Here is a 26,040-nt window from a genome sequence, read left to right on the forward strand (position 1 = left end):
CAGTGCATAAGAATTTCCATGTATGTGTGGCATAATTACTCCTGAGACTGAACGTAGATGGTATTTCCTTCCCTCTTTCTCAGGCATCGTTGTGTGGTGATGGATTACATAGCTCGTATAGTTCTCGCACTGTAAGTGTAATAGGCTTTTGGTTTCTTCCATTATCTTTGTTTTCTGGAGACAAAAATCTATGAAAATTGTGAAAAATTCCTTCATAACTTTTCTTTAGCCATCTGAATACAGTTACTCTTCAAGAGCAAGCTCAGTTCGAAGTAGTCCTGTGGTGAGCGTTCCTCTTGCATGATTTGCTGAATGCTTTGATACTAACGCACAACACTGATGATCATTTTACTGACCAACACACAGACTTGATTTTTCAGTTCACATCAAAAAAATTCAGTGTCAGAGATGTGATTTTTAGCAAGATGTAAAGTTTTAGCAGTAAGACAGTAAAATGTAGAAGCAATAAGGAATTTGTTTTTTCTAAATGTTTGTAATGTATATAATTGGAAGCAGTTGGAAACCGGAGTATAGTGCGCAGTTGGAGTTGTCACCTTATGCTGTAGTTGGGGCAGCCATGTGAAACTCACTATCATATGCCTGCAAAAGTCTTTCAGGGAAGAGGACTAATGCAAACTTTGTTATATCATGCAGTGAGAAGTAACTGGCTCATTTTTGCAGTGACCAGTATTTGAAACGGAGAGAAATTTGTTTCTGAATCTGTATTGTCTTGGAAGTGTCATTCCGAAGATGGCTTTTCATGCTGCACAGTAACTTTTAAATAATTCTACTCTGTTTCTACCACAGAATAATTGTCTAAGTTTCGTTGGTACAGCTGCTTATTTGTCATGGTAGACAAAAAAGCAGATGAGTGTTCTGGTATGGGTTAAACTGAAACGGTTGGTCCTTTTTTAATTTTTCACATATTCTTAACATTTCACATATTCTTAAATCTGTTTTCATTTGCTTAGTCTCTATAATAACATTTATCAGATGCTGTATGTTTTTAGCTACAAGAGATGTCAGAGTGAATTTTTGAGGTTGTAGGAAAAGGGGAATTTTGCTGTTCATTAATGAAGTTCTAAAACCTAAGAGGTATTAACATCCACATCCACCTGTAAAGTCTCTCAAACTGTGAAAATACTGCTTGTCTCCTTAGTTTTTCTTAACATTAAGAATCATTCCTGAAGTACATTCTTTATACGTATATAGGAACATACGCATACCAGGTATCAGTATGTATATTTGACATCAATAATGCCAATGTACTATTCACTCATACTAATGAATGATTGAGTCCAAAGTATTGGTTTAATGAAATAATTCTGAAAAGCTGATGAAGTAAAAATCTTACTGCTTTCACTTTCTGCTGTTTCTATGGTTAATGATTTGCGTTCTGTCTGGGTAGTGCATTGGAAATTTGCTCAGTAGTTACTGGAAATCGAATGGAAAAGTAGGAGAGAATATGGAAACTGCAGAAAACACTGGTGAAAACCTGAATAATTCTTAAACTGAATCGGGATTAAGATGAGGCTACATCACTCATGTACATCAAGTACAAAGAAATAAAGAATTATTTTTTTAAACGGTGAAAATTGGTTAAGGACAACATATTTTCAAACTGTTCATTTAAGTATTTTCGCATATAATCACTTTAAAGCTAAATATAACGTTCACTGTAAATCCTGCATTTTGAAGTAGAACGTTATCAAGACAACACTTTTGGTAAACCTACTCTTCTCATTAAGTACTATTTTTAATACATATGATGTTTTCTCAGTTAAATATTTGACTTAAATGCCCATGGCAGTTGTTGTTACTGTAATGTGCTTAGATATATTTTGTCAATTTTACCACTGATGTGTAGCGTTAGTGTTTTTTCCTCGCCTCTTTACGTGTCTTTCTTGATGTACAGCTTTGGGGAGTAAGTTTGTCTTCTATTACAAGGCCTCTTAAGAGTTTTGAATGACAGGAAACTCAGATAATATTCATAACTAATAGTGTTGGGATTGTATTGATTTGAAAAAAGACAACATTTATAAATAGAAATATTTTTTTATTTATCAACTTGTGATTATATAATCTTTTTATGATCTATGAAGCTTTTTTTAAAAAAATAATTTTTGTAGCTTGTTTGGCAATCTGTTGGTGCTAAACCTTTTGTATCTGGAATGCTTGTATTTTTATATTACTCCGAATGAGGAAATTGGATCAATAATAAATGTTGATTGCTTTTAGTTACTGTAAACTGTAAGAATAATAAACATGGGGAGTGTTTAAAAAACAATGCATATGCATGCTCAAGTATTTGTATCAGTGCGGCATGCGTTCACGTAGACACTAAAATAGCGAAACTCTAGAAGTATGTTTAAGATTTTACAGCTGTTAAACTGTTAGAAAAGCAAGAATAAATGGCAATAATGGAGATTTAAGTTAGGATTTCCTGTTTGGTTTTTTTGAAATAAACTTTTGTTCCTTCTGTGGTATCACCTTCAGTTTTTTCACCCTTCTTCTTGTCTTTTGAAGTCCTCTGATTTTTCTGATCAAAGTGAAACTGCTGCTGACTATTTTAGTCGTTCCAACCGCAGGGGAAGCATTGTTTCCGAGGCAGATGATGTCCAAGGTTTGAATAGTGTGAGTTTAATGCTTGTTGCTATACTGTGGTGAAACTTACTAACCATGGATTTTCTTTTCATACTCTGAAAGTAAATCCTGTAAAAGCATTCAGAGCTATTTAATGGCACATAGGTTTGTTGAGGAGTTGGGGCTGGTTTTTGTTTTAAAATATCTGGAGTATGAATTTTTAAAAAGCATGCTGGTTTATTTTAAAGGGGATTTTGCCTGTTGCTAGAAGCATGTGTCAAATGTTAACCCTTCACATTTTTTGTATGTGATAAGCTTAAGCATCTCTTAAATGTAAAATATTGGCATGTTTTTCTTAGGGAATTATCAATGTGTATTTTTGGTGTGTATTTTATGAATAATACTGCTTGGTTTAGTGACAAAAATAAATACTTACAACTGTGCCCTTGTTCAGTGCATTTTAAATGTTCGTTCATCCAAGATGAGATTTTGTCAGGATCCGTTACTGGAGCACTTGTTGGCTGTGCTCTTGCATTGAATCCCAAGTCAATAGGGCGTGTTACAGGAAAATTATCATGACAACTTCCCTGTGCATCCTTTCAGTCTGAACGTTGTTTACACCAAACCTAGCTGCCTTCTCTTTGTTTCTGCTGTAAGTTCTAGAAATTCTTGCTACTTCCAGTCAAAACTCCCGTGTTTAATAGTAGCGAAAAAAAGGGAAATTTCTGGTTTCAGACATCTTTGAAATAATAGTCAGGGTTAGTATGTGCAGTAGAAAGTAAAGCTGGGAGAACTGGGCCTATTTATTTGGGCAAAAGGGGATGCTCTTTGGTGATGAGCAGCTTGCAACTGCTTGATTAGGTGTAAGAGCCAAATTCTTTATACTTCTGCCAAGCAGTGCTGCAAGGACCAGCAGCCTCGCACTGCAGCTTAGGACGTTCAGACTAGACATTGTGAGAAGCTCCACGAGGAGGTTAGTGTTGAACTCTGACAAGTGACAGCAATGCTGGAGAACCTCCCTCAGGAACTGGTGAGACTTAGCTAGATAAAGCCGCAGCGATTCTGCTTTGGGTGGGAGGCTGGGCTAGTTGGCTGCTAGAGTAACCCCTACACCCACCGGTTCTGTGATTCTGCTTTCAGATGATTTAATACTCTTATAGTGCTGTGTAACTTGTGCATGGTGTTTAGCCCCGCTCAAAGCACGAGAGACCATTTTTCCACTTCAAATTTTAGCTTTCTCTCTGATAAACATGCTTTTCTGAAAATAATGCCCTGCTAAAAGAAAACGTGGAGGCTGAGACGGGCAATTAAGCTGCCTTGTCAGTTGCTTTTAGTATCATCCTCATCATTATATGTATTATTAAATTCCAAATTTATATTTTGAACTGGAGACTTCAGATCATTTGGGTTCTTCTCATCATTTTAGTATCACAGTGGTGACAAATATTTGCAATTTACAGTTTCAGTACATCATTGGAGATGGTGAATTTGCTACGGAAATGTGAAACCACAATAGAAGGAAAAAGAAAGATCTCGTAAAGCAACATTTGTTTCTACTGTGATTGTAGCAGACTTCCATGTCTCTTCTCCCTGGGCTTGGAGAAGAACGTGTGTTCTTGGGAAAGCAAGATATTGAGATACCATACTCAATGTATCATACTTGTTTTTTTAAAATATGGTGACATGTTAAGGTCTTGATTTAACTCCACCTGTTGTGATTCATAGAAATGAAGAAAATACAGAGATCTACAATATAACTTTGCAATATTAGAGTTTTCTAAATAAGAAGGGGCTGTGGTAGTTGTTTTGCTTAGGCTTCAATACATAAAATATGAATTGAAAGTATTTTTTTAGGTTGCTATTAATTAGTGCACTTCACTTAGGGGCTTTTACCTGAATTGGTTTTGTCCTGATGTAACTGCAGGTTTCAGCAAGAAGATCGAAGGAACAAATGGGGTTTTAATAACTAGGACGTTCACACTGGTGTCACTGATTGTCTGAAATGCACTTGCATGAAGCTTTGTGTTTGTTATGCCACCAAGTATTGTAGTCACTACCCTGTTGAAATTTAAAATAGTGAAACATGTTTTGTTTTCAGTACTTTAATACGGATAATGACTTTTCAAAACCTTCTAAAAAAAGGTTTCTGGCTTTTTCTTTACAAGCATTCATTTACTTTACAATTGAGGTGAAACTTGCTTTTTCAGGCTAAATTCTTATTTTTATTTTCTCCTTGTCTCGATCTGTGCTAACTTCTTGATTATTTTTTCCCCCATTGTTTTATTTTTTGTTCTTAAATATTTCTCAGCATCTTTGAACAGAAAATGGTGATTCAGTAGTCCCTTGTTACAAAAGGTGTATTGTGATCACTTTCTCTTTTCACTTTCAGCTGGAAGAAAAGAGTGAAAAATCACATTCAGAAATATTTTCAAGGGTAAGAATTTTTCCTTGAAAAATTACTGAAAAGTCAATGTTCATCCACAGATGTACAAGCATTAAAATAGCTCAAAAAGTATAAAGCTGTGTATTTTTAGCAGAGTGTATTTCAGTAATTTTTAAGAGCTTGCATGAAATGTTTAGACGTATTTTTAATCTCCAAAATAAGTGCTTTGTGTCTTTTATTTTGCAAGAAAAGAATCTTTTCTTTTTTACCAAGTTTATTTTTAGCAGTTATTAGTTTCTTGTAGAATTTATCTTCTGCGTGAGAAATATTTAGCAGGAAAGGTTGAGTATTAAGAGTCTAGGGCTATAAAAATCCATATACTAGATTCCACTGGAGGCTTTCTTCTGAATCCTGGGTAGCAGAAATTAGAATTTTTAGAAATATCTTAAACTTAGTTTTTCAGCACTAACAGCCTCCTTATGAAAGTCTTTTGAACAGACTACTGAGAACTGTAAAGTTGTGATGACTGATGAGTCATCAAAGAGGAACCAAAGTTTCACTGGGAAGAAGCGTAAGTGCTGGAAAATAATGGAAAATATTTCTAATATTAAGAAATGGTAAAAAGAAAAGAGAGGAGTGTTCTATGACTGTGAAGAAATTTATAAAGAATATATACCAGAAATTATTATATTATTCCTGATAAAATGTTTTTCACTTTTTAAGCCCTCATCTCGCAATTCTGTAAGTGCAACTCCACTGAGTGGCAACTCATCCAGGAGAGGAAGTGGAGACACAAGCAGTTTGGTGGATCCTGATGCATCCCTCAGCGAATTACGGGTAAACAGAGTTTTCAGAGAATGTGGAGCTAGTTTAAAATTGTATTTGTGGTTAGGAGGATTTTTTCTTTGCTATAGAACTTCTGGTTTCTTAATAGTAAGAAAAAGTTACAAGAACGTAATTTTCAGTCACGAGAGCTTTCTGTATTTATCTTGGTAACTGTATTTGTTGTGTTCATAAATATTTGTGGTGCTAACAGTTCAGCTTATATTAGAACAAGACCTTGTTTATGTCAAATCTGAAACTATTCTTTCCCATTTGACATGGCTTGGATTCACAGATCTAAACAAAATCTTAGTTTCCATCAAGTTGTTGTAAATCAATTATAGTTTCTATGAATTATTGCAGGCTTTGGCATTTGACAAAATGCATGTAAACCTTTTAATGCTTTTTCAACTGTAAGTTATGTCCCCATACTTCTTATGCAATGGTTCGTTCCTATGTCCTGCAGGATATCTATGATCTTAAGGACCAGATACACGATGTAGAAGGGAGATACATGCAGGGACTTAAAGAACTAAAGGTATCAGGGCTCTTCCCAAGCATGCATTCTGTATGGGTTTTTTTGGGTAATGGAGATATCACTGGTTCCACTAACTATATAACACTTTACTAACAAGTTTTTCAATTTCTTTAAAACATGTATCTAACTTATAATGCATAGAGAACATCAGTTTAAATTTGTCATTTAAATTTGTCATGTGAGTAAATTATTAAGATATGATGTAAATGTACATAAGAGAGTACATGTTCATTATTTGGTTTATGTTAAAATAGTATTAAACTTTCATATTTTTAGCAGGTGTTTTCTGGTTAGGTAATGAGATGTTCAATTGGGCTTTTTTGAGTTTTGTTAGCAAATAAATATATATTCAAAATAACTGCTATGTATTCAATAGGGAAGAATGAAATGGTATATGGTTATGACAAAGAACTGGTTTCAGCAAATACTACATCTTATAACGCGAAACTAAAGCAATAATTTTGAAAGATGTACTGCCGTGAATCTGGGCAGGCATGTTGCTTGCAGGAGAAGATTAATTTTGTTTTAATTCTTTGCCATTAAGAAATACCTTTTTTTATGCTTGTGGTTTACATTCCCGTTTTCTTTGTCTCAATTACAGGTTCATATTTTCAGCGTTAGGTTAACGGGATTTGTCTGTATTTCAGCTTGTTTAAATTAATATGCGTGCTTTTATTTTGTACATTTTCACACAATTAGCAGTTTGCAGTTAAAGTGTGGTTATTTTCCCCTCTTCTGTGTTGAAGGGAAACTGAATACAGCAAATGATGGGGCTTGCAGATCTTTCAGGCTATTTGTTCTGTTCTCTTTCCTGTTATCTAATTGTGAATGATTCCACGTAAAAGTAAAGAGATCTTTCCATATTAGTTTTATATCCCTATAGAGCATTTAATGAATGCTGCTTGTAGTAGACCATGTTACAGTAATGTATTTAAAAGCTTCCTTGAATTTCCTTGATTAAACAACATATTAGTTGGTATAGTGAAGAGAAAATACATAATTTGAGCTGTTCAGTGTAGTAAAAATTATTTCCTCTTTAGAGGATAAGTTACTTGGAATCGGACAGCCATATGCTCAGATGTAGTGTCTTGTTTTAATCATATTGCCATATGAATATTAAAAGGACTTTAAAGAGCAGTAGATTACAAGATTATTAGACATAGCTATGATTGTACTAAATTTGAATAAAACATGAGATTGCTTCATGTGTTCAGAATAGATCTAACTTTCAGACTTCTGCATGTTTGCCAGCATCTCATGGCTACTGTTCCAAATCATTACTGATGCAGTATTATTTATTGTAATCCATTACGGTTACCAAAGAGCACTGAATTGCATTTTATGCTATTGTTAGTACTGAATAATAGTTTTCTTAGTTAATTTGCCTTCTGTAGAGATTCTTTCAGGTATCTTTCTTTCTGATTAGGAAAGTATTGCCTTTTTCTCCATTTCTGTTTTAGCAGTTTTATCTTGTGTACATTAGAAGAGTTACTAGGATACCTGCTTTTACACTACCTTTAAGTGTTTTTTCAGTGGTTAAGTAACAGCGATTTGTAATCACACTGCCTTTGTGTCTCTGGTTGCTCATTCCTCATGCTGCTGAGAGTTTGATGTTTATCTGGCTACAAATCTGCTGGGTGTCAGCAGAATAAAATCCAATGTGGATAGTTCTGATTTAGTTAGATCTCAAAACCTTGTCATGTCTCTGATTCAGGTTTTTTGATTCTTTCTATATTCCCTTGCATCAACTAGAAAGGGATCCTTTTTCTTTCCTCAATATTTTTCTTTTGTTAAGCTAACAGAGTACTGTCTTCATGTCTTCTGGGTTTAATCATCTTGTTCTAGCCAAGCATGCTAAATTGCATAGCCTTGTAGAATTACGGATAGTATTTCTTCATAGCTTTAGGTTATGTGCAAAGCCTCATCTATTTCCATTCATGCCTGTTCCAACTGCTTCATCCTTAGTCATCCCATTGCCTCATTCAAGTGTTTTGGAAATTCTTCCAAATCCGTATTATTTCTCATGAAACTGGGAGATTACTGAAACTGCATGGAATTCTTGAACATTGGGAACATGTGTAATACTTCAGTTGAAAAGAAGGAACAGTTCCAGAGAAGTCTTAGCACTGTTCCAGGTTTTATTTAACTGATTGGAGACCCTTAGGCATAGCTTGTTTTCTTTCTTAGAAGCAATTCTGACTCTTCTGCCTCAAAATAAATTTATTCTTTTTCCATCAGTGCAGATATTCTCCTCCATTAACTTGTTGATTGACGACACTTTAATCCAGTCTTGTAAGCCTTACCTAGTCTCCTCTTTAAGGCTGGAGTCCTGGGGCATGTGGCATACAATAAGAGGCTGAGGCAACTGGATTTGATAAGTCTTGGGGTGATGGGCAGCAGTATCGTTTTTGTTTTCAGCTGCGTGATAGGAGGCTATAAAGACAAGGCAGACTCTTTTCAGAGATGCAGTGACAGGGCAAAATGCAACAGGCATAAGTTGCACTGTAAGGGCAGAAATTCTAATTACACCTCAAGAAAAAGACTTTGCACCAGGCAGGCTGGCAGACACTGGTACAGGTTGTCCAACCAGGTTCTGCAGTGTACATCCCTGTAGATCCTTAAAATGAACTGGAGATGAGCTGTAAGCAGCATGATCTTGGTTGGCTGTGTTTAATTAGGAGATTGGACCAGATGGCATCCAGATCTTTGCCAGCCTAAATTACTGCATGCTTCCACTCACCATACTCACAGAAATAATCAAATTGGAATTTTTTTCCTAGTTGTACTTTTTGTTAAATTTTGGTATCTCCCCATAAAAAGACTGCAGCATTCATTTTAATTTTTCTTTTCTCCTCTAAATTGAATTACTCTTTGAAAATCTTTGGAAGGTTTGCTGACTCTGACATCTTGTTTTACCAATCTTCACAAGATTTGTCATGTTTACACCATCAAAAAAGAGGTTTTCTGTGACTTTAAGAATTACTTGAATGCAGTTAATATATTCTTCATTTTTTCTTTGTTTTCTTCTCTCTTATCCTGAATCTTTACTGTTTGCTATTTTCTACTTCCCAGATTACAGTAGTACCTTTCTTTTATTTTCAATATTTTCATTGTCACTTCTGATCTGTAGTCTATCAGGATGCATCTTAAGTTATTTTTTCTGGAGTTTCTAAAATACTGTGTTTCTCCAGCACAAAATTCCAGAATTCAGTGAATGGAACAGAGAGGTATAAAAACATGTGGTTATGATAAAATTACAAAAGGTAAAATACATACTTAGGGACAACTTTCTCAAAATGGAGATTCAGAATATGTTTGGGAGTTGGGCTTTCTTGTTTTTTTTATACTGGAATATTGAACTGTGACTTGGTATCTCTAAAGAGAAGACACAAATACAATTCCGAAAGAAATGGTTGTGTAACTTTACTGTATAACAGATAGCACTCCTTAGTGTTTCCTTAGGGAACGTAGATTGTTACCACCTTCTCCCCTAACATCTTAGTCCTTAGTCCTACTGTTCCATTTTCTGGAAAACCCAAGCCTGGTGCCCTTCCTGTGCTAGTGTTTTTACTGTCATAATATAAAAAAATTAAAAATGGAGGTTATGCTATTTAGGCCTTGAAAGAACAGATTACATTAAATACTAAGGGATTTGTAGTAGGACACAGGTCTACTTTGGAAAGAGAATGGCATAACACTTCTTTTTCAAGTCTAAAATTGGGACTCTGAAACAAAATTTTTGTATATTTAAAAGAATGCATGTTAAAATCATTGCATGTTTAAAAGTTCCTGGAGTAATAGCTGTTCTAGTATTTGAATAGTTGACATTTGTTATAGTACCGGGGGGAGGAATGGATAAAATTATTTTGGTAAATGTGAGAGAATTGCGTGTATAGGAATATACATAGCAAGGCATATGTGCACCTTCAAGCAGAGAATCAAGCATGTGGATTTTTACATGCTTTTTTTTTTTTACCCAAAAATATTGGTAAAAAATAGACAAAATGCCTGCTTAAACAGAGAATCAGTATTACTGAAAAAATGTGACTGCCTTAAATCTTGGAATCTGAGGTAACAGCACTACTTAAATAATGAGTGTTAAGTTAAAGCTTACTCCTAGAGATTTCTGTGATCTTTTTTAGTGATTTAATTGTCTGAGTTCTCTGTCAGATTTGTTGCTTCATTCTGAGGTGTCCTCTCGTGCATGCACTGAAAATACAATAAGGCTGTGGTATTACTATTCCATCCCTATAGGTTAAGTTGTGAAGATGGCAGAGTAGAAAACACAAGTGGAATATTATCTTGTAATTTTCATACTTTTGTAATGATAACTTTTCTTTGCTGTGTATGACCTAACCTGGTTAATGGAAGTTGAACTGTGACTTGGTATCTCTAAAGGGAAGACAGGAATATAATTCAGAAACAAAAATGTTTGCATAATTTTGCTGTGTAACATATAGCACCCTTCAGTGTTATGATGGTATTTTAGTATTATGAAAATGCATCAGAAAGTTAGACTAATGTAAGCTTTTCTATTATCTAGGATTCGCTAGCTGAAGTTGAAGAGAAGTACAAGAAAGCTATGGTTTCCAATGCTCAACTAGACAATGAGAAAAACAACTTGGTTTACCAAGTGGATACTCTAAAGGATGTCATTGAGGAGAAAGAAGAACAGATAGCAGAGTTCTATAGGGAGAATGAAGAGAAGTCAAAGGTACTGATTTTTAAGACTTTTTTTATAATTATAAAAATAAACCATAGAAGCCTGGACTGCCTAGTAACTAAGTCTATCTCAGTAATCAAAGATTTTTTGAGTATTGCGTCATTTTTCTTGAAAAAGGAAAACACCTCTACCACCCCACCCCAGGAAAAGAGTTATTTAATTAATTCAACACACTAAAGATAAACTGTGCATTTACATCAAATGGGACATGTTCTGTCCCACTTTGTTGTGACAGCTTTTAACAACAATATTTAGATAAATTCTGTATCTGTGCTTTTCTCTTTAATATTGTGCTTAAGCCTTTAAGTGTATCTTTTCTTTCTACTCTACATTTTATTAAATAAAGTCTTCTGTAAGCAAGTATCTGGAGAACTTACCTAAAACACTGATTCTGTGATTTTTAGCCACTTGGTAGGTAAAATTTCTCAGATTGTCACAGTATTTTCTTAGATAATGTTTTGTTAAGTGATACTACTAACTTTTTTTTAAACTTTATATTGCAAATGTCAAAGCCAAAGTAAATAAAAATACTTTACTTAATACAGGAATTGGAAAGACAGAAACACACGTGCCTTGTTCTGCAGCATAAGCTGGATGAACTTAAAGAGGGCCTTCGACAGAGGGATGAATTGATAGAGGTATGTTCATATGAGATAGTGTTTGATAGAACTTCTGCAAATAAATATGGTCTAAGATTTGAATCACACACAAAATCTCACATTTTTAAGAAAGAATTTATTTTCTTCTAGGGCATAGAACTTAAGATATCAAACTCTATAAAGTTGAAGAAGTCTCTGCAGGTTTTTCATGTGTGTTACATCTTATAAAATCCTTAATTCTTGTGAGAATTGTGGTTCTCATGAAGGTTCCTTGTATCTTTTCTTCCTTGCAAGGGCAGAACTAATGTTTGTATGGCTAAAATACATTTGCATAGCCAGTTCTAATGCATGGATAATACAATGTTATTCTTTGCCTTTCCCAAAAGTTTCCATTTCAGTTATTTCAACTTTTTTGAGCATCAGCCACTGAAGTTTCCAGTAATGAATATTTGTTTACTTACCAGTCAAGAATAAATGTAGCAACAGTGGTCAGCAATGGTATTGGGTCATAACCATGTTACTGGGTGTGCGGTGTGTTCTCTTGCTTCCCTTGCCCTGTTCAGTGTGTTTCCTCCTCCTCCCCACCACCTTTTTCCTCTGGAAACAAATCGGTGTTCCCTGAAGTCCTAGAGCTATTGTGAGTCTTCATTTTGGAATGGTCCACCAAGGTATGTCCACAGAGATCAACAGTATGCAGGTGTCCTTTTCCTGTTGATTTCAATTCTTGCGCTGGAAGTCTTCGTTCAGTTAATACATCATTTTCCCACTGCCATTTGGTTTCAGTTAAAATTGATGAGCCAAGGTTTCCACTACCAGATTTTCAAAAGCTATATAATATTGCATTTCATTGATCAGTTTCTTTCCCCACTAAGTTCTTGTGCTCTCCAGGTTAGTAGTACAGTAACTCCAAAAGACTTTTGAAGAGTCCCAGATCTGTTGTGGTTACTGAGGAAATAATAAGCTTCACGAACCTGGAGTTGATATGATTTACTAGCAGAAGAAAACAAATTAGATAAGCCTAAGTAGCAGCATTTAGTGGCAGATTGATGCTGACAAGCAAAAAGCTTAGCAGGTTCTGGTTGTAGCTTTGTTGCTTGCTCTGGGTTCTCTTTGACTTCAATGTGAATTAAAAAGCTTTTTTATTACTTTGATTTTTGGTTGTTTGGGTTTTTCCGCTTAGGTTTTTTAAAGTATGTGAAACAAGAATATACAGTAGATTTGTCTGGAGTGTTTGCTGTGGTAGAATGTAGCATATGCATTGAATATTCACCAAATGCATACAGTTCCTTCAAAGATTTGGCCCATATTTAACATTTGAGTAACTTTTCTGTCTATTAACATTAACAGAAGATCTAGCTGAAGCCATTTAGTGTTTTGCAGAAACACATTGTCTTCCATTCCCAGGTGCAAAATCAAGTTTACTCACTAGAAGGGCAAAAAATTGTCTGTAGCCTTCAAAATTAAGTCATTCTTCATACATATTTGTATGAACACAGTAAAGAATTGTAGTTATGTTTGCAGTGCAAGCAGCAAAATGCAGTGTTAAATAAAAATAGGACTGCGCTTGATATATATTAATTTAGTATCAGAAAGCAGTCAGAAGCCCTATTTCACTCCCTGGATGCCTGATTCAAACTTCCTTTATTCTTTCAAGAAGATTTTCTATTTTGTAAAACACTCCTAAAACTGTTTGTTAACATTAGTTTCTCTTCCAAATGGTACTTGAAAGTATCTGAAAATTACAAGGAAGTTTATTTTCCTGTAGAAAGATGTTATCCTGAGTCTGCAGTGAGAACTGTTACTAAAGAAAAGTAGCTCTAGCTGCACTAAATTCTCCTATCAACACTGATTGAATAAAATTCATTACTGTTCTCTTGCATGAATTCATAAAGAATATATTAAGTTGGTCTTTTTTTCTTTATCTTCATGCTCATAAACTCTTTGGTTGACTTCTGTTACTTATTTCCTTTATCTGTTTGAATGTTTGGGTTTTTTCCATTTCTTTACTTCTTTCCTCTTTTACTCTTCCCTCATCCTATTTACTACAGGAGAATCAACGCATGCAGCAGAATATAGACTCCATAACCAAAGAGGTGTTTGATCTCCAGGAGACAATTAATTGGAAAGATAAAAGAATAGGGGTATGAATCAAATATGGGGGGAAAGGTATTTTTGCATTTTAGAAGTAGATGAATGCCCCCCACACCCCAAGGAATGCTGTGTACACCAAAGAAATGAAGGCCAGTCCCAATTTAAATATTTAAAATGTTTTGCAATCTTTCTCTTCTTTATAAAATGAGCTCCATCTCATCTTTACTTGCATAATGATGAATAATACAAATGAAATCTATAACATAATAAACTGTTATGTATACAATTTTACAATTTTTTACAAAACATCTTTTACCTGAATTCATGGCTTGAAAAAGTCATTGTTTCCTTATTCAAAAAAAAAGGAATTTTATGCAGATTTGAAATTGTTTTTAAAGATCTAATCTCCCTAGAGGCAAATACAAGTTTTCAGAACCTGAACACTTCAAAGCTTGCTTGCCATTTGAGTCCTGCCTCTGTCATCATCTTAACAATTTGCATAGGAATTAGTGGATTTTGAAATGGTCTACACTACCTGAGATAAGAGAGATTAAATACTCTAAATAATAGAAAACCTAGAATGCTGCAGGAGCTAAGGACCAAAATGTAGAGAGGCCTCATTGAACAACTGTACATCACACTTGCGTTTGTCATACCTAGAGATAAAAAATTTGACCTTGAATTGATTTCTGTGGTCAACTTGTGCATTCCTGTATTGCACTTCTGATCTTTCTAGGGCTGGTTAGCTTGGATGCATCACTGAACCAAGCTGGTACGGTGATACCACACACAAAATACCAGAGTTACCAGGTATGGGAATTGAGAGAATCAAAACAGTGGTTAAGTGGGACCTTTTGAGGACCATCTGTAGGGCTCCTGTGGAAGGAAGAACTGTTGATACTAACTATGCAGCTAGTGTAGGTCAGGCAGGGTTTGTCAGCTTTGCTTCTGGGCAGCACAAAAGGAGTAAAACTGTTAAGAGTCAGCCTGATCGTTGGTAATAACCACAGGACTCTGAACTTGTGGCTGTTCTGGTCCACAAGTAGATTGCCTGGTGGTGAGAGGTTGCTGACTGGAAAGTGTTCAGAAAGGAATTTTCTGCCTCTTAGTAACTCTAGGGTTGTTTTGCTCTAATTGAATTTTAAGTCAGATTTTGACATAAAGCAATTTTCTAAGAAATCTGTGTATTTGCTGGAGTTCAAGTCACTTTGAAAAGTTATCTTTTACCTGATGATGCCCACTTTAAAAAAAAAAAAAAAAAAAAAGCCCTGTTATACTGTCTTATTTCAATCCATATTTATTTCATGTTTCAGTCCTTCAATTTGTATTTCAATCTTTTCTTCCATCATAAAATAATAGTTTAACATTTACAAGTGCTTTCTGAACATTCTTCTGAAAGTGTTTTTTTTTAACCTTTAATTAGCCATATTATTTCCATACTTAGGCTTCACCTTTGTGTTCTGGACTGTCTAGATTTGTGCAATTTTTTTTGTGCCAGAGTTAGTACAGAACATATAATTTATCTAATGTTCAACATAATAGCTACCAGCCAGATTGACCAGAAAAATACATTTTCCTTTAGCTGAAATTTTCCTGCCAGTTTCTGCGTTCTTGTAAACACCATAATGGGATTTTTTTCTTTATTTTTAATTTGGAGGGTTTTTTTACCATCTCGAAATGGAAATCTTCTGGTTCTTAAAATGAAAAAAATACTGCTGTTTTTTCTTTCTCACTTCTGTTATCTAAAAACACTTGTGTACTTTTCTTAGCTCACAGTTTTTAAGTCTTTCTCCCCAGTACCGAGTAGCTTTAATTTTCACTCTATTCCAGCTTCAGAAATCTGAGAAGCTTCATAGAGGAGTAATTTATAACTAAAATTGTGACCTAGTTCTACCATGTATGCAAGTTAGCCTGATGCTACCTCGGGAAGAAAGGGAGGCAAGCAGAACAGAGATAGCATGAGTTTGTTTTAGACCTGCTGCCTTTCATTGTCCTGTTTCTACGAAGTGATTGAAATTTGCAGTTGTATTTGGTCTTAAATTAGATCAAGTTGAGGACACTTAACTGTAACTTCCAGGTTATATTCCTGAAATATACAGCTGTTTTACTGTTTGGTGGCTCCAAACTGTACATGCATTGCCAATTTACAATTAGCAATGGCGTATCTGAGTTTGGTATAGACTTCGTGCAGGTTTTTGGAATATTTAGAAAATAGGACCCCAGACAAATCTACTTTTTGATAAATTGTCACATATAATTGTATTGGTATGTTAAAACATGCCTGCAGAGCTTAGTTGTCCTGATTTCTGTGCCCCATCCCAACAGCAGAGTTGCAGAAGTAAATTTCATATGAAATCCATGTCATGTATTGTAATCCCTGAGCATACAAATACTAGCAGTTTATTACTAAAGTTTTTCAACATTGAATAATGATTGCTAATCTCTCCATAGGTAAAGAAATATAGTTATATCAGTTTCAGTTCCTTCCCCTTCAAAATTTTCTGATTCCCAAGACTTGTGCATAGGGGGTGAGGATAGACAGGATGTTTTGGGAAGGTCAGCAGCATCCCAGGGCACTGCTAAACATACAGAATCTGTCTGCAGTATGATTCTGGGCTCTGTGTACTTTCTGTCAACTCAGTGAACTTATTTCCCCCTCCATCTCTGCCTCTGTTCCTCAGAAATGGTGAAGGTGTATGTATCTTTAAGTGGAACACAAAATCTAATGATTAGGGTTCTTCACACTGTTTATAATGTAGTTAGAGTTCTAGTATGTGTTAGGAAACAAAAGGACATCTTATGAATTCTTAAACTATGATGTGACAGCTAATGCTTTCATACATGTTAAATTACTTAAATTTTAAATGTTGCATTTACATACTAATAAACCAAGTACAACAGCACTTCTTAAACTTTTCTATTGAAATTAAGAGTAATGCATTAAAACATGGCTCTAATATACAGATCCTAGATAACTATTAAAATTCAGCATACTGCAGGTATGTGGGCCAGTTACAAAACAAAGGTACACACCTTCATTTCTTTCTCAGTATCAGTCCATTCCTAAACATTGATGCATGACATAAGGTTTAGTTAGATAATTTTCTTGGCAAAATGTGTGTGCACTTTTGCAGTTCCTGTGTGGTCAGGATTATTTATAATGCATGCAGTATTGAATTTGAATGGAATAATAGGATGCTGCCCAGTCAAGTGCAAGTGTCTGATTAGCTGCCAGCTAACACAGCTCCAGCATAGGTGGGCAAACCCATCTACGTCCATATTGTGCTTTTAGCTGCAGTCCTTTTTTTTTTGTGTGCTAAAATAGTGCTGCTGGTGTTTGCTGCATTTTTTGTCCCCTGTAAAACTGGTTGCTTTTGGGTTTAGTAGAGTCATTGTAATACTTAAGCAACTAGTAAATAAACTAGTATTATTCAAGGTCTTCTATGAGGTAAGATTTCTACTACTTATACCCTATGAAATTTTATTTCTGGCCACAGAGTGCTTGTATTCAAAAAGAATCACTTACTCTCTTGGTATTCAATTTAGTTTATCAAAATCTACCAAAAATGGAATCCACTAAAGAAAAATCTATGCTAGAATCTACTAAGAGTTACCTGGGGAAAAAATGTGTCGTGACAAACATGCAGCAATAAGGCTAGATATGAAATTTGTAAAAGGTAGTTATCAGAGGTGTATGTTTCTATTTATTAATTACCCCTTTTCTTTTCTTTACTTTTATTGAGCTCTTTGTATTTACTTGTAGAAAAATCTCTCTGTCATGTGCTTTTTCTCTGTGCCGCTCTTTTTCTTGCGATCTGCCTGAACCCAGGCCCTAGAAAGACAGAAAGATTACTTTGACTGCATTAAGAATGAGCGAGATGAGCTCAGAGAGGAGTTGGCTGACCTGAAGGAAACAATGAAGAGAGGAGAGGTATGTTGGTAGCAGCTACTTTACAGTAACAAAATTCGAGGCATTTGGCATGAAATCAAGGTCAATGAAAAAGAGGAAGGATGGTTACTATTCTTGTGCAGTCTCAAAACCTGACCTTAGGGTAGGATAAGTGGTGCATTTCATTGTACGTGTTTCGATCAAATTGAAAAGCTTTTAAAAAACTTTTCTGTTCAGTTATGTTCTAGCACTGGTCTTGTATCAATAGGGTTTTTTTTCTTTTGTATTTTTAGAAACACGGATTAGTTATTATTCCAGATGGCACACCAAACGGTGATGTAAACCATGAATCAGTGGTTGGTGCAATAACAGTTGTATCGCAGGAAGCTGCTCAAGTCTTGGAATCTGCAGGAGAAGGACCACTAGGTAAAAATATCAAAAAATATAACTTTTATAGAGTGTTTGAAGACTTTGTTTCCCTTCCGTTTGCAGTGGTTTGTGATTTACAGCCACGAAAAGATACCTGTGATGCTTCTGAAATACATGCTTACACAACTTTCAAGACTGTAATTTTCTTTTTGGTTGTTTTTTTTTTGTTGGGTTTTTTTAAAATGTTGAGTAAAAAGACAGATCATTTGTTTTGAGTTAAAAAAAAGCAAAATATAGTATGTGCTTGGATGTGTGCAACTGATTGGATCTCTTGATCCAGTTTTGTTTTATTACTGTCAGAAAAGATCTTTCCTAAAAGTGTAATCTTTTGTATGAATGTATTTTCCATTGTTTCAAGAAAAAAAATCTTTAAAAGTATGTATAATCAATGAAAAAAACTTGTTATAGAAAACCATTTTTTGGATATGCTTTCCCCTTCCTTGAAATACTTTTGCCTTTATTAGTGTAAAGCAAGTGCAGTCTGTCATCACATTAGAGGAAAAAAAGTTTAAAACCATTCAAAAAAATGACATAGACAACAGGAAGATACTGGTGTAGGGAGCTTTATTTTGACTTGCTTTTATCCTTAAGTTTAACAAGTTATTGAATGCGTAGTCAATCCACTGTAAAACTCTGCTAGTTGACGTGCAAAGAAGCGTATCTATAGACTTGCATTATATTTTTACGTAGTACATAATAGTTACATATTTTTGTTTTGACAGAAGTTTGACTTGATACATGTTTCTGCTGTGGCCCCATCATGGTGAAATAGAGATGTCTTTATGCTTTGTTACTGTCAAACACAGTTTTCAAGGGAGCTGCTCTAATCTTAGCATGGCATTGCTTGACAGACACTTTTGTAGCCATTGCTGGTCATCTTAACTGATTAGAGATATTGCAACATTCCTGTGGGTACTTTCCCAAATAGTTTTTTCTGGTTTGAGAACACTTTCTACAAACTTTCTAAACGGATGGGGAAGCTTAGTGTGTTCCTGGAAGAGACAGAAATCTTCAAGAGTAAGACAAGGAAAAAGAGTATAGAATCAGAGGACAAGTTTGTTGGAAACGGCTGTTCTAGATACTGAGACAAAACTGTTTTATTATTAAAAAAAAAGTTGCTGTTTTTAATTTGCTTTGAAGAATTACTAAAGTCAGATCTTGCTTTTAAAATTGTTACACTAATAAACAGTGTGAATGAATGTTTTTCCCTTTTTTCTGCTCTTAACTGAGGGCTGGTATGTCATTAGTGAGATATCAAAGTTTTGTGCTCCCAGTGCTATTAGTTTTAACTTTGAAAACCATTTTATTAGAAAATGAACAAAAAGTTATGAAAAACATCATCTTACTTACAGATTTCTCTGTTTTTTAATTGGGTTCTTTGGTTTTAGATATCCGGCTACGAAAACTGGCTGGAGAGAAGGAGGAATTATTGTCCCAGGTAAAATAAGCTATTCTTTTCAGAAATAGAACTTTGTATCCTTTTGCAGAATGTTAATATATTAGGAACAAGCAAATATTAAGCACCAAAGGTGCTCAATCAGATACTTAGGCACTGAAGCAAAATAAAATACTCAACTTCTTACCTGGCTGGCTACCAGAATTATCAGCTTCTCTCACTAGTGTCCTTATCCATGTGACTTAGATCTTGGTTGGTAAAGAATGCTCATTTCACTAATTGGTTAGGTGAAATCTAACTTGCTGCTGAGACTGCCATTAGTGCATGTAATTAAAGTTGTTCTTTCTTTTATTTTGTCTTATGCGGAAACACTGAAGTCAGTAAAATGACATTCTCATAAGCTCAAGTGGCACTTTCTTCCAAAGGGCTAAGTGGTATTATTTCTTTGATCATTTCAGTTACTCAAATAAAAAATAAACGTTATCAAAAGTAGTTGTATTTAATACAGCTCAGTATTGAGAAGAGAGGACTCATGAAAGCATAGCCATTGAACAGTTGTTAAGAATACCATAGCTTTTGTGCTTCTAGCTGAACACATTGCAAATTTCAAGTGGTCAATGTTTTGGTTTTGCTGGGAAGGTACCTTAATTTTAGTATAGATAGTTGGTTTCAAATGCCAATAAAATTTAGTATAAAATGTGTGTGTATAAGTGAAAGTATTCTGTGCATATTTATCACCATATAGTTGTAGAAATCACTGTTAAAATATTTGACTTGCATCACGAATGGGAGTTTTGCAAGTATAACTCCCGTATTGCTTATCTGTAGGGCAGTATTTTAATAAGGGAGTCAAAAAGTAGCTCTCATTTTCATAAATTCCAGATACAGAGCACATAGATGATGAATCTATGTTCCCCAATTACTGGAAAAATACAGACACAGCTGCTGTAGCTTAAAATGGAATCATTTAAGACTTAATGTGTGCTACAGGCTTGTCTAGGACTATTGCTTCCAGGTGGAGTACAAGGACCCCCCAAAAAGCTGTGGATTATTCTTTCTGTAAACTCACTAAGATATCGTTTGTTATCTTCATACGTGTTTACAGTGTAAAAGCTATACTGTAGAAGAAAGGCATAAACAGAGTTTCATACCGCCTTCTCCCCTGGAAAGGCAGCTCTGTTGGAGTCACTGGGTGCCCCTGCATTGCGCAGAGGTCTCTGCAGCACTGGCCAGAGTGGTGGGTTTGGGTTGTGCATTGGCGTGCAGAGGGCACTCGCCCAACAGAGGGCAATGGGGTCTGCAGCCATCGGCCTCAGGGACTGGGTCCCTGCCTCCTTTGCACGGCTCTCCTGCTCCTGCTTATGGAACCATCTCAGCCAGTGGCATCTAAAGCCCGCTTTGCCTTTTTCTCGTTAAACGTTTAGATACACAACTATTGAATTTCTAGGAGTCTCACAAAAGAACACTTCTTTTTCAGGTTAGAAAACTGAAGATGCAGTTGGAAGAAGAGCGACAGAAATATTCTAAAAGCGATGGCATGAATTCAGATATCATCGGCTTAGAGAACGGTTCTGACTTGCAGCTAATTGAAATGCAGAGTAAGTATATGGTTACTGCTTAAAGGTCTTCTTACTGGGGAGAGGAAACAGACTCTGTTCCACCTCCCATTCCTATATTGTTGTGCAGTAATAGTATTGTGAATGAACAGTTGTTGAACAGCTAGTTTTTTGTTGATGTCACTCCTTGCAGGAAATTTCTTCCAGTAGAATAGCTTAAAAATCTGCCTCTTTCAGTGTTGAACAACATTCTGGGAAGTTATTTTTCAGTTGATGACCTTGCCTAGAGTGGGTGCCACTACTGGAACAATGTCAATTTTTAGATGATAGAATTTCAACTGAGGTATTTTGATAATATATTCTACCGGATTTTTTTCTTTATATATTATGGAGTCTTTGATACAGAAACTTCATCTAAAAGTCTATTACTTGCTGAAGCAAAACATCAAAAATTATTAGTTTAACACAATATTGTGTTGCTTCATAGAAGCATGTAAGCTACTTTCCATTTCAAGCAAGCTATTTCTTCAGCTGAAAACTTTACTTATTTGACAGATTGTCATTTAATATGCTTGTAGCAATGAACATGAGCAGAGTGCTGGCAATGTCAGGGCTAAAATTAACACCAAAATAATTTGCAGAGCTCCTTGGAGTTTGTCAGGCAGTTTCAAGCCTTGTGCTCCTTATCATTCAAATATTATTACACGTTTCTATGCTAAATGCTGCTGGTATTATTTCTATTGTGATTTGACCCATTTTGCAGTGTGTGTTGGTTATTGTGTTCTCTGGTTTTTTTGAGAGAGAGAGAGAGATGAGTTTGCTGATCTAAAGAAATGTATTTTAAAAGGCATGTGTATCATTTATACATCTGATATTTAATGCACACTCTTAACAGAAGCAGTAGTTGTGTTGTCTAAATAACAGGAAAACTATTTCCATGCTCTCAAAGTTTTCTGAAAGAACATCTACCTCTTTATAATCCTGTACAGAGGCTTCTCAAAAAAGATGGTCTTTTTAATTAATTTTAATTAAACGAGGAACTACCATTTTAGAGAGTTGCCTTGAGTAATATATTCATGTTTATTTTTGTCTAGGAGATGCCAACAGACAAATTAGTGAATACAAATTTAAGCTTTCAAAAGCCGAACAAGATATAACTACTTTGGAACAAAATGTAAGTCTGTATCTTCATATTTATTGTTATCAATTCACTTGCTCTGCATGCTTTTACAATATTTTCTTCAACAAAACCTATGAAAATATATTGCATCATTTGATTTACTGGTTGTTCTTTACTTTGCACAGAATGGCACTACAATTGTATTTTTTCATATTTTCTGCAATTCAATACCTGTGCATGGTCCTAACCATAAGAGAAAATTTACTAAGATGTGAATGTATGGCAGAATATAAAGAGGAACTGAAACTAGTAGTTCAAGAAAATCAGTTTATGTAGCTTACTTATTTGTAAGAAAGTTGTATAGACTGTGGAAGGTACATAATTTACTCTCTGAAATTCAAGAGTGTGTATAGATATATATATCTCACACTGGTTTACGCACACTTTGTGATTCTAAGTCAGTAAAGTGGTATTATAGTTCAGCATCTCTGTACATCACTAAAAATAACATAAAGGATTATCATTTGACTGAGATGCCTAGTTGTTTTCTTTTGTACAGCAACAGGCTACTAGTTTATCCTATGGATTTGGGGGTAGCAGGGAGCTATAAATATAACAGTCCAGTGAGTGAGTGTTAACACCTGCAGATTGCAACCGGGGTTTATCTCAAGCCCCCTATTTACTGCTGAATTCTGTGCTTGAGGTCAAGACCTCTCATGCATCATGTCTTGATGATAAGTTACAGTCTCCTTTTTACTTTGCACCTTTTCACATGGTCCCTGCTTTTTTCAAAGTTCTAGCTTTTGTTTTTAATCCCATGTGTTCCCCAATTCTTGATTTTTCTTTTTCCAGCTCCCCTCTCTTTAGTTCTTCAACTTTCTGTATATTCTTAGCTGTGCCCTATTCTATGCTGCATTCTCTACTCTTTCCTGTGACCCTCACCAGGGAGGGACAGGCAGTGAAGGGTATTCCAGGATTCTGCCCACAATCTGTTTTACTAGGTTTTTTAGACACTCTCTTTGCAATTATGGCTGCTTTTAACACAGTTAATCCCCCTTTTTCCAGAGGGGTACTGTGGATAATTCGCAGGATGCCTTGTGTTGTGGGGAATTTTCAGAAAGGGAAGAACAGCTGGTAGCAGGTGAGCTCAGGGTGGACAACCCAAGTAATCAGTCTTTCCTTCTGTCTTGTTTGGGTTTTCAGATTGGACGACTTGAGGGGCAGGTTGCAAGGTATAAAAATGCAGCAGAAAATGCAGAAAAAGTAGAAGATGAACTCAAAGCTGAAAAGCGGAAGCTTCAGCGAGAGGTAATTGACTTGATTTCCTTTTCAGCTATATGCTTCTTTCAGTCTTGTACTGCTTTGTCTTCTGCCTCCAAGCTCTGGTTTTTTGTAATTATTGGTTGCAGCTTTTAAGTGTTCTTTTGAGGAGATGTCCAAGTCTATCAGTGTTGTATTCAGACAATAACTGTAGCACATAAAACTAACAATTACAATCAGTGCAGTTCTTCGTTGAAAGGAAGGATCCAAAGTTGTATTTTCGTCTGAACATGATAACTTGTACTATTTAAACTAATCCTTCTGTAAAAATTACTGGGGAGCGGAACGCTCCCTGTGTCAAGTGCCAGCCTGGGAAGTTTCCAACATGCACCTCCCAGGAGGCTGGGAAGAAGTTCTATTTCACTAAGTTGTTGATCATGCTTGCTTAAGAGCTGCTGCATGACTAGCGTGATGGCTGCTACACATTTGTGTATACATCCATCAGCAAGTAAAAATGGTGGCGAGGACTTTACCTTGAAATATAACGTAATAGAAACTCACAGGCACCTAGTTCTGTTGGAATGAGTGCTTGTTTCATGTGTCAACTGCTTCCCAGTTTTTTTAACAGTTGAGTTCCAGTTCATCTGACTGTGATAATGGAAGTGGTTTTTAACCTATGTGGCGCTCTTTTAAAGCATATAATACTCATATTCCTGGTCTAATTTCCTTTGCTAAAGTTTAAGAGTAGCAGAAAGTCCAAGCAAACTTGGTGATCGTAACTTCTGCTTTCATTTTATAGTTAAGAACAGCACTGGATAAGATAGAAGAGATGGAGATGACCAATAACCACTTAATGAAAAGGCTGGAGAAGATGAAGGCAAATAGGACTGCGCTTTTATCTCAACAGTGAAGTGGAAATGGAAAATATGATGCACTGCTCCTTGAATAACTAGCCCCTAGCTTGTTTTTAAATACAGACTTTCACTGGCACAAACTATTTGAACACTGAACTGTTCATTGGTGTTATAGTTTCATAACTAAATGGCATACTTCTTTTTGTAACTTATGAGAGAATGAAACGTAGTTTGAATTCCCATTTGAATGACAGCGATTTCTCTGTAGCGTTTGATTCTAGCGTCAGAGCTGGAGCACAATGCTGTATGTTCGATTTAGCGATAGAAAATGTTTTTGCAACTGTGGAATCAAGTTTACTCACGATCTCTTTTGGCTGCTTTAATGATGCTTGATGCTCGGAGACAACTGCATGAATTCAAGAAGACACTGTATTACTGTATTATAAACTAACATATATTTGCTCAAGACATCACACAGCACAAGTGCCTTTTATCTGGTGCAATTTAGACTTCATTGTTGAAATAACCTTTGAAATCAGATAATGTTTTATTTTAAGATACATTTGGGGTATTCACTAAACTTTATACATTTTGAAAATGCATTTTTGTAAGATATTTAAATTTATAAGAAAAAATAGGGACTGTATATAAAATTCTGCTTTTTTGCATGGGCACATCTGAGTTACAGGTAATTGTCAAATACTAGCCCCTGATACTCTTAGTATTAAGAGTACAGATTTAAAAACTTCTGTTGTACACTATCAAATTATATGACATCTGCTTAAGTGTGAATTGAGATTTTAGGGTGGGAGGAAGGGGTGGGAAATGTGGCTGAGGAGTTAATTAAATAGACATTTCACTGACTGAAAACAGATGTTTTGTGTGTTCTTTTAAATACAGAGGTACCAACAGGACAAAGCAAAGTCTTTGCAGAACAGTCAGTTCCAATCTGCATGTTCTTGAAAAAATCTTGAAAAATATCTTTTGGCTCTGAAATAGTGACTTTGAAATTTTTTTTGACTTCTTAACCTGGTCTGCTACTCTTTTGACAGTACTGCCGTGGAGGAGGGGGGCAGTACAAGGAAGAAGAGGCTTTCTGGAATTGTGTGGGGTTTGTCTGGAACCTAGTTTGTGTGGACAGTGAATGCTCTTAAGAACTTCCACTCTTTTCAAGCTGGCATATCAGGAGTAGGAAATGAGCAGCACCTGCAGTGGCAATTTTGAAGTATTTGAAGTGACACTGCCCTTGTGTTGGACTGAGGCCAGCAGGTGCCCAACATTTGATCTGAGAGGAATTGTTGTTTTGGACTTGTATCAGATGCTTTTGTCTTTTTTGCAGTTTTGCAGATTGCTACCTTTCAGGAGTATTGCTCAAAGCAAGGCAGGCTTTGGGACCTTTGCAGTCCAGAGGGTTAGTACTTCTGCTTGTACCAGAACTGCTTTCCAAAGGGTAGCCATCTTGACAGTGCAAAACTGCAGCTTTTGCTCTCTTTTGGTTTTAATGCCTCTTGGACTTGCAAGAGAAAATGCCTTCCCTGTTTTCAATGTAAGCAGCAGATCTCCCATGGCCTGCTCATTAAGTAGGAGATAATTGTAGTTTGGTGATCACAAAGATCATTGTGCCGTTAACTCTTTGCATTCTGTTGTGTACTTGTTCAGAAGAAACTGTCAGGGTCTTGTTCCTAGTGGTGTGTACTCTGAAGATAAAGGGATACCTCGGGGGTTTTGTGAGTGTTGACATGGACAAAATTCAGCTAAAACCTTATTTGTCACTTGTTGGGGAGCACATCTTTTAGT

At 35.6% G+C, this 26,040-nt stretch overlaps 1 protein-coding gene across 8 annotated transcripts in view; it reads left to right on the plus strand.

Annotated features, from left to right (window-relative positions):
- Positions 1-25,113, plus strand: part of LRRFIP2 (LRR binding FLII interacting protein 2) — a 57,935-nt gene extending 32,822 nt beyond the window's left edge. For 2 of the 8 annotated variants that reach the window (XM_027785266.2, XM_055804203.1), the window contains exons 4-16: positions 4,973-5,017; positions 5,690-5,803; positions 6,255-6,326; positions 10,870-11,040; positions 11,595-11,687; positions 13,697-13,789; positions 17,569-17,670; positions 17,922-18,054; positions 19,446-19,495; positions 20,931-21,051; positions 22,104-22,183; positions 23,333-23,437; positions 24,189-25,113. In XM_027785266.2, the coding sequence (XP_027641067.1) occupies positions 4,973-5,017; positions 5,690-5,803; positions 6,255-6,326; positions 10,870-11,040; positions 11,595-11,687; positions 13,697-13,789; positions 17,569-17,670; positions 17,922-18,054; positions 19,446-19,495; positions 20,931-21,051; positions 22,104-22,183; positions 23,333-23,437; positions 24,189-24,299 (1,290 nt within the window). In that variant the 3' untranslated portion in view covers positions 24,300-25,113. Of the gene's footprint in view, positions 1-83; positions 132-229; positions 284-2,496; positions 2,635-4,972; positions 5,018-5,689; positions 5,804-6,254; positions 6,327-10,869; positions 11,041-11,594; positions 11,688-13,696; positions 13,790-17,568; positions 17,671-17,921; positions 18,055-19,445; positions 19,496-20,930; positions 21,052-22,103; positions 22,184-23,332; positions 23,438-24,188 lie in introns of all 8 variants that reach the window. The other 6 variants (XM_027785274.2, XM_027785270.2, XM_027785269.2 and 3 more) reach the window with 6 other exon arrangements.
- Positions 25,114-26,040: the final 927 nt, after the last annotated feature.

This window comes from Falco peregrinus, chromosome 5 (genome assembly GCF_023634155.1).
Source record: "Falco peregrinus isolate bFalPer1 chromosome 5, bFalPer1.pri, whole genome shotgun sequence".
NCBI classification, from domain to species: Eukaryota; Metazoa; Chordata; class Aves; order Falconiformes; family Falconidae; genus Falco; species Falco peregrinus.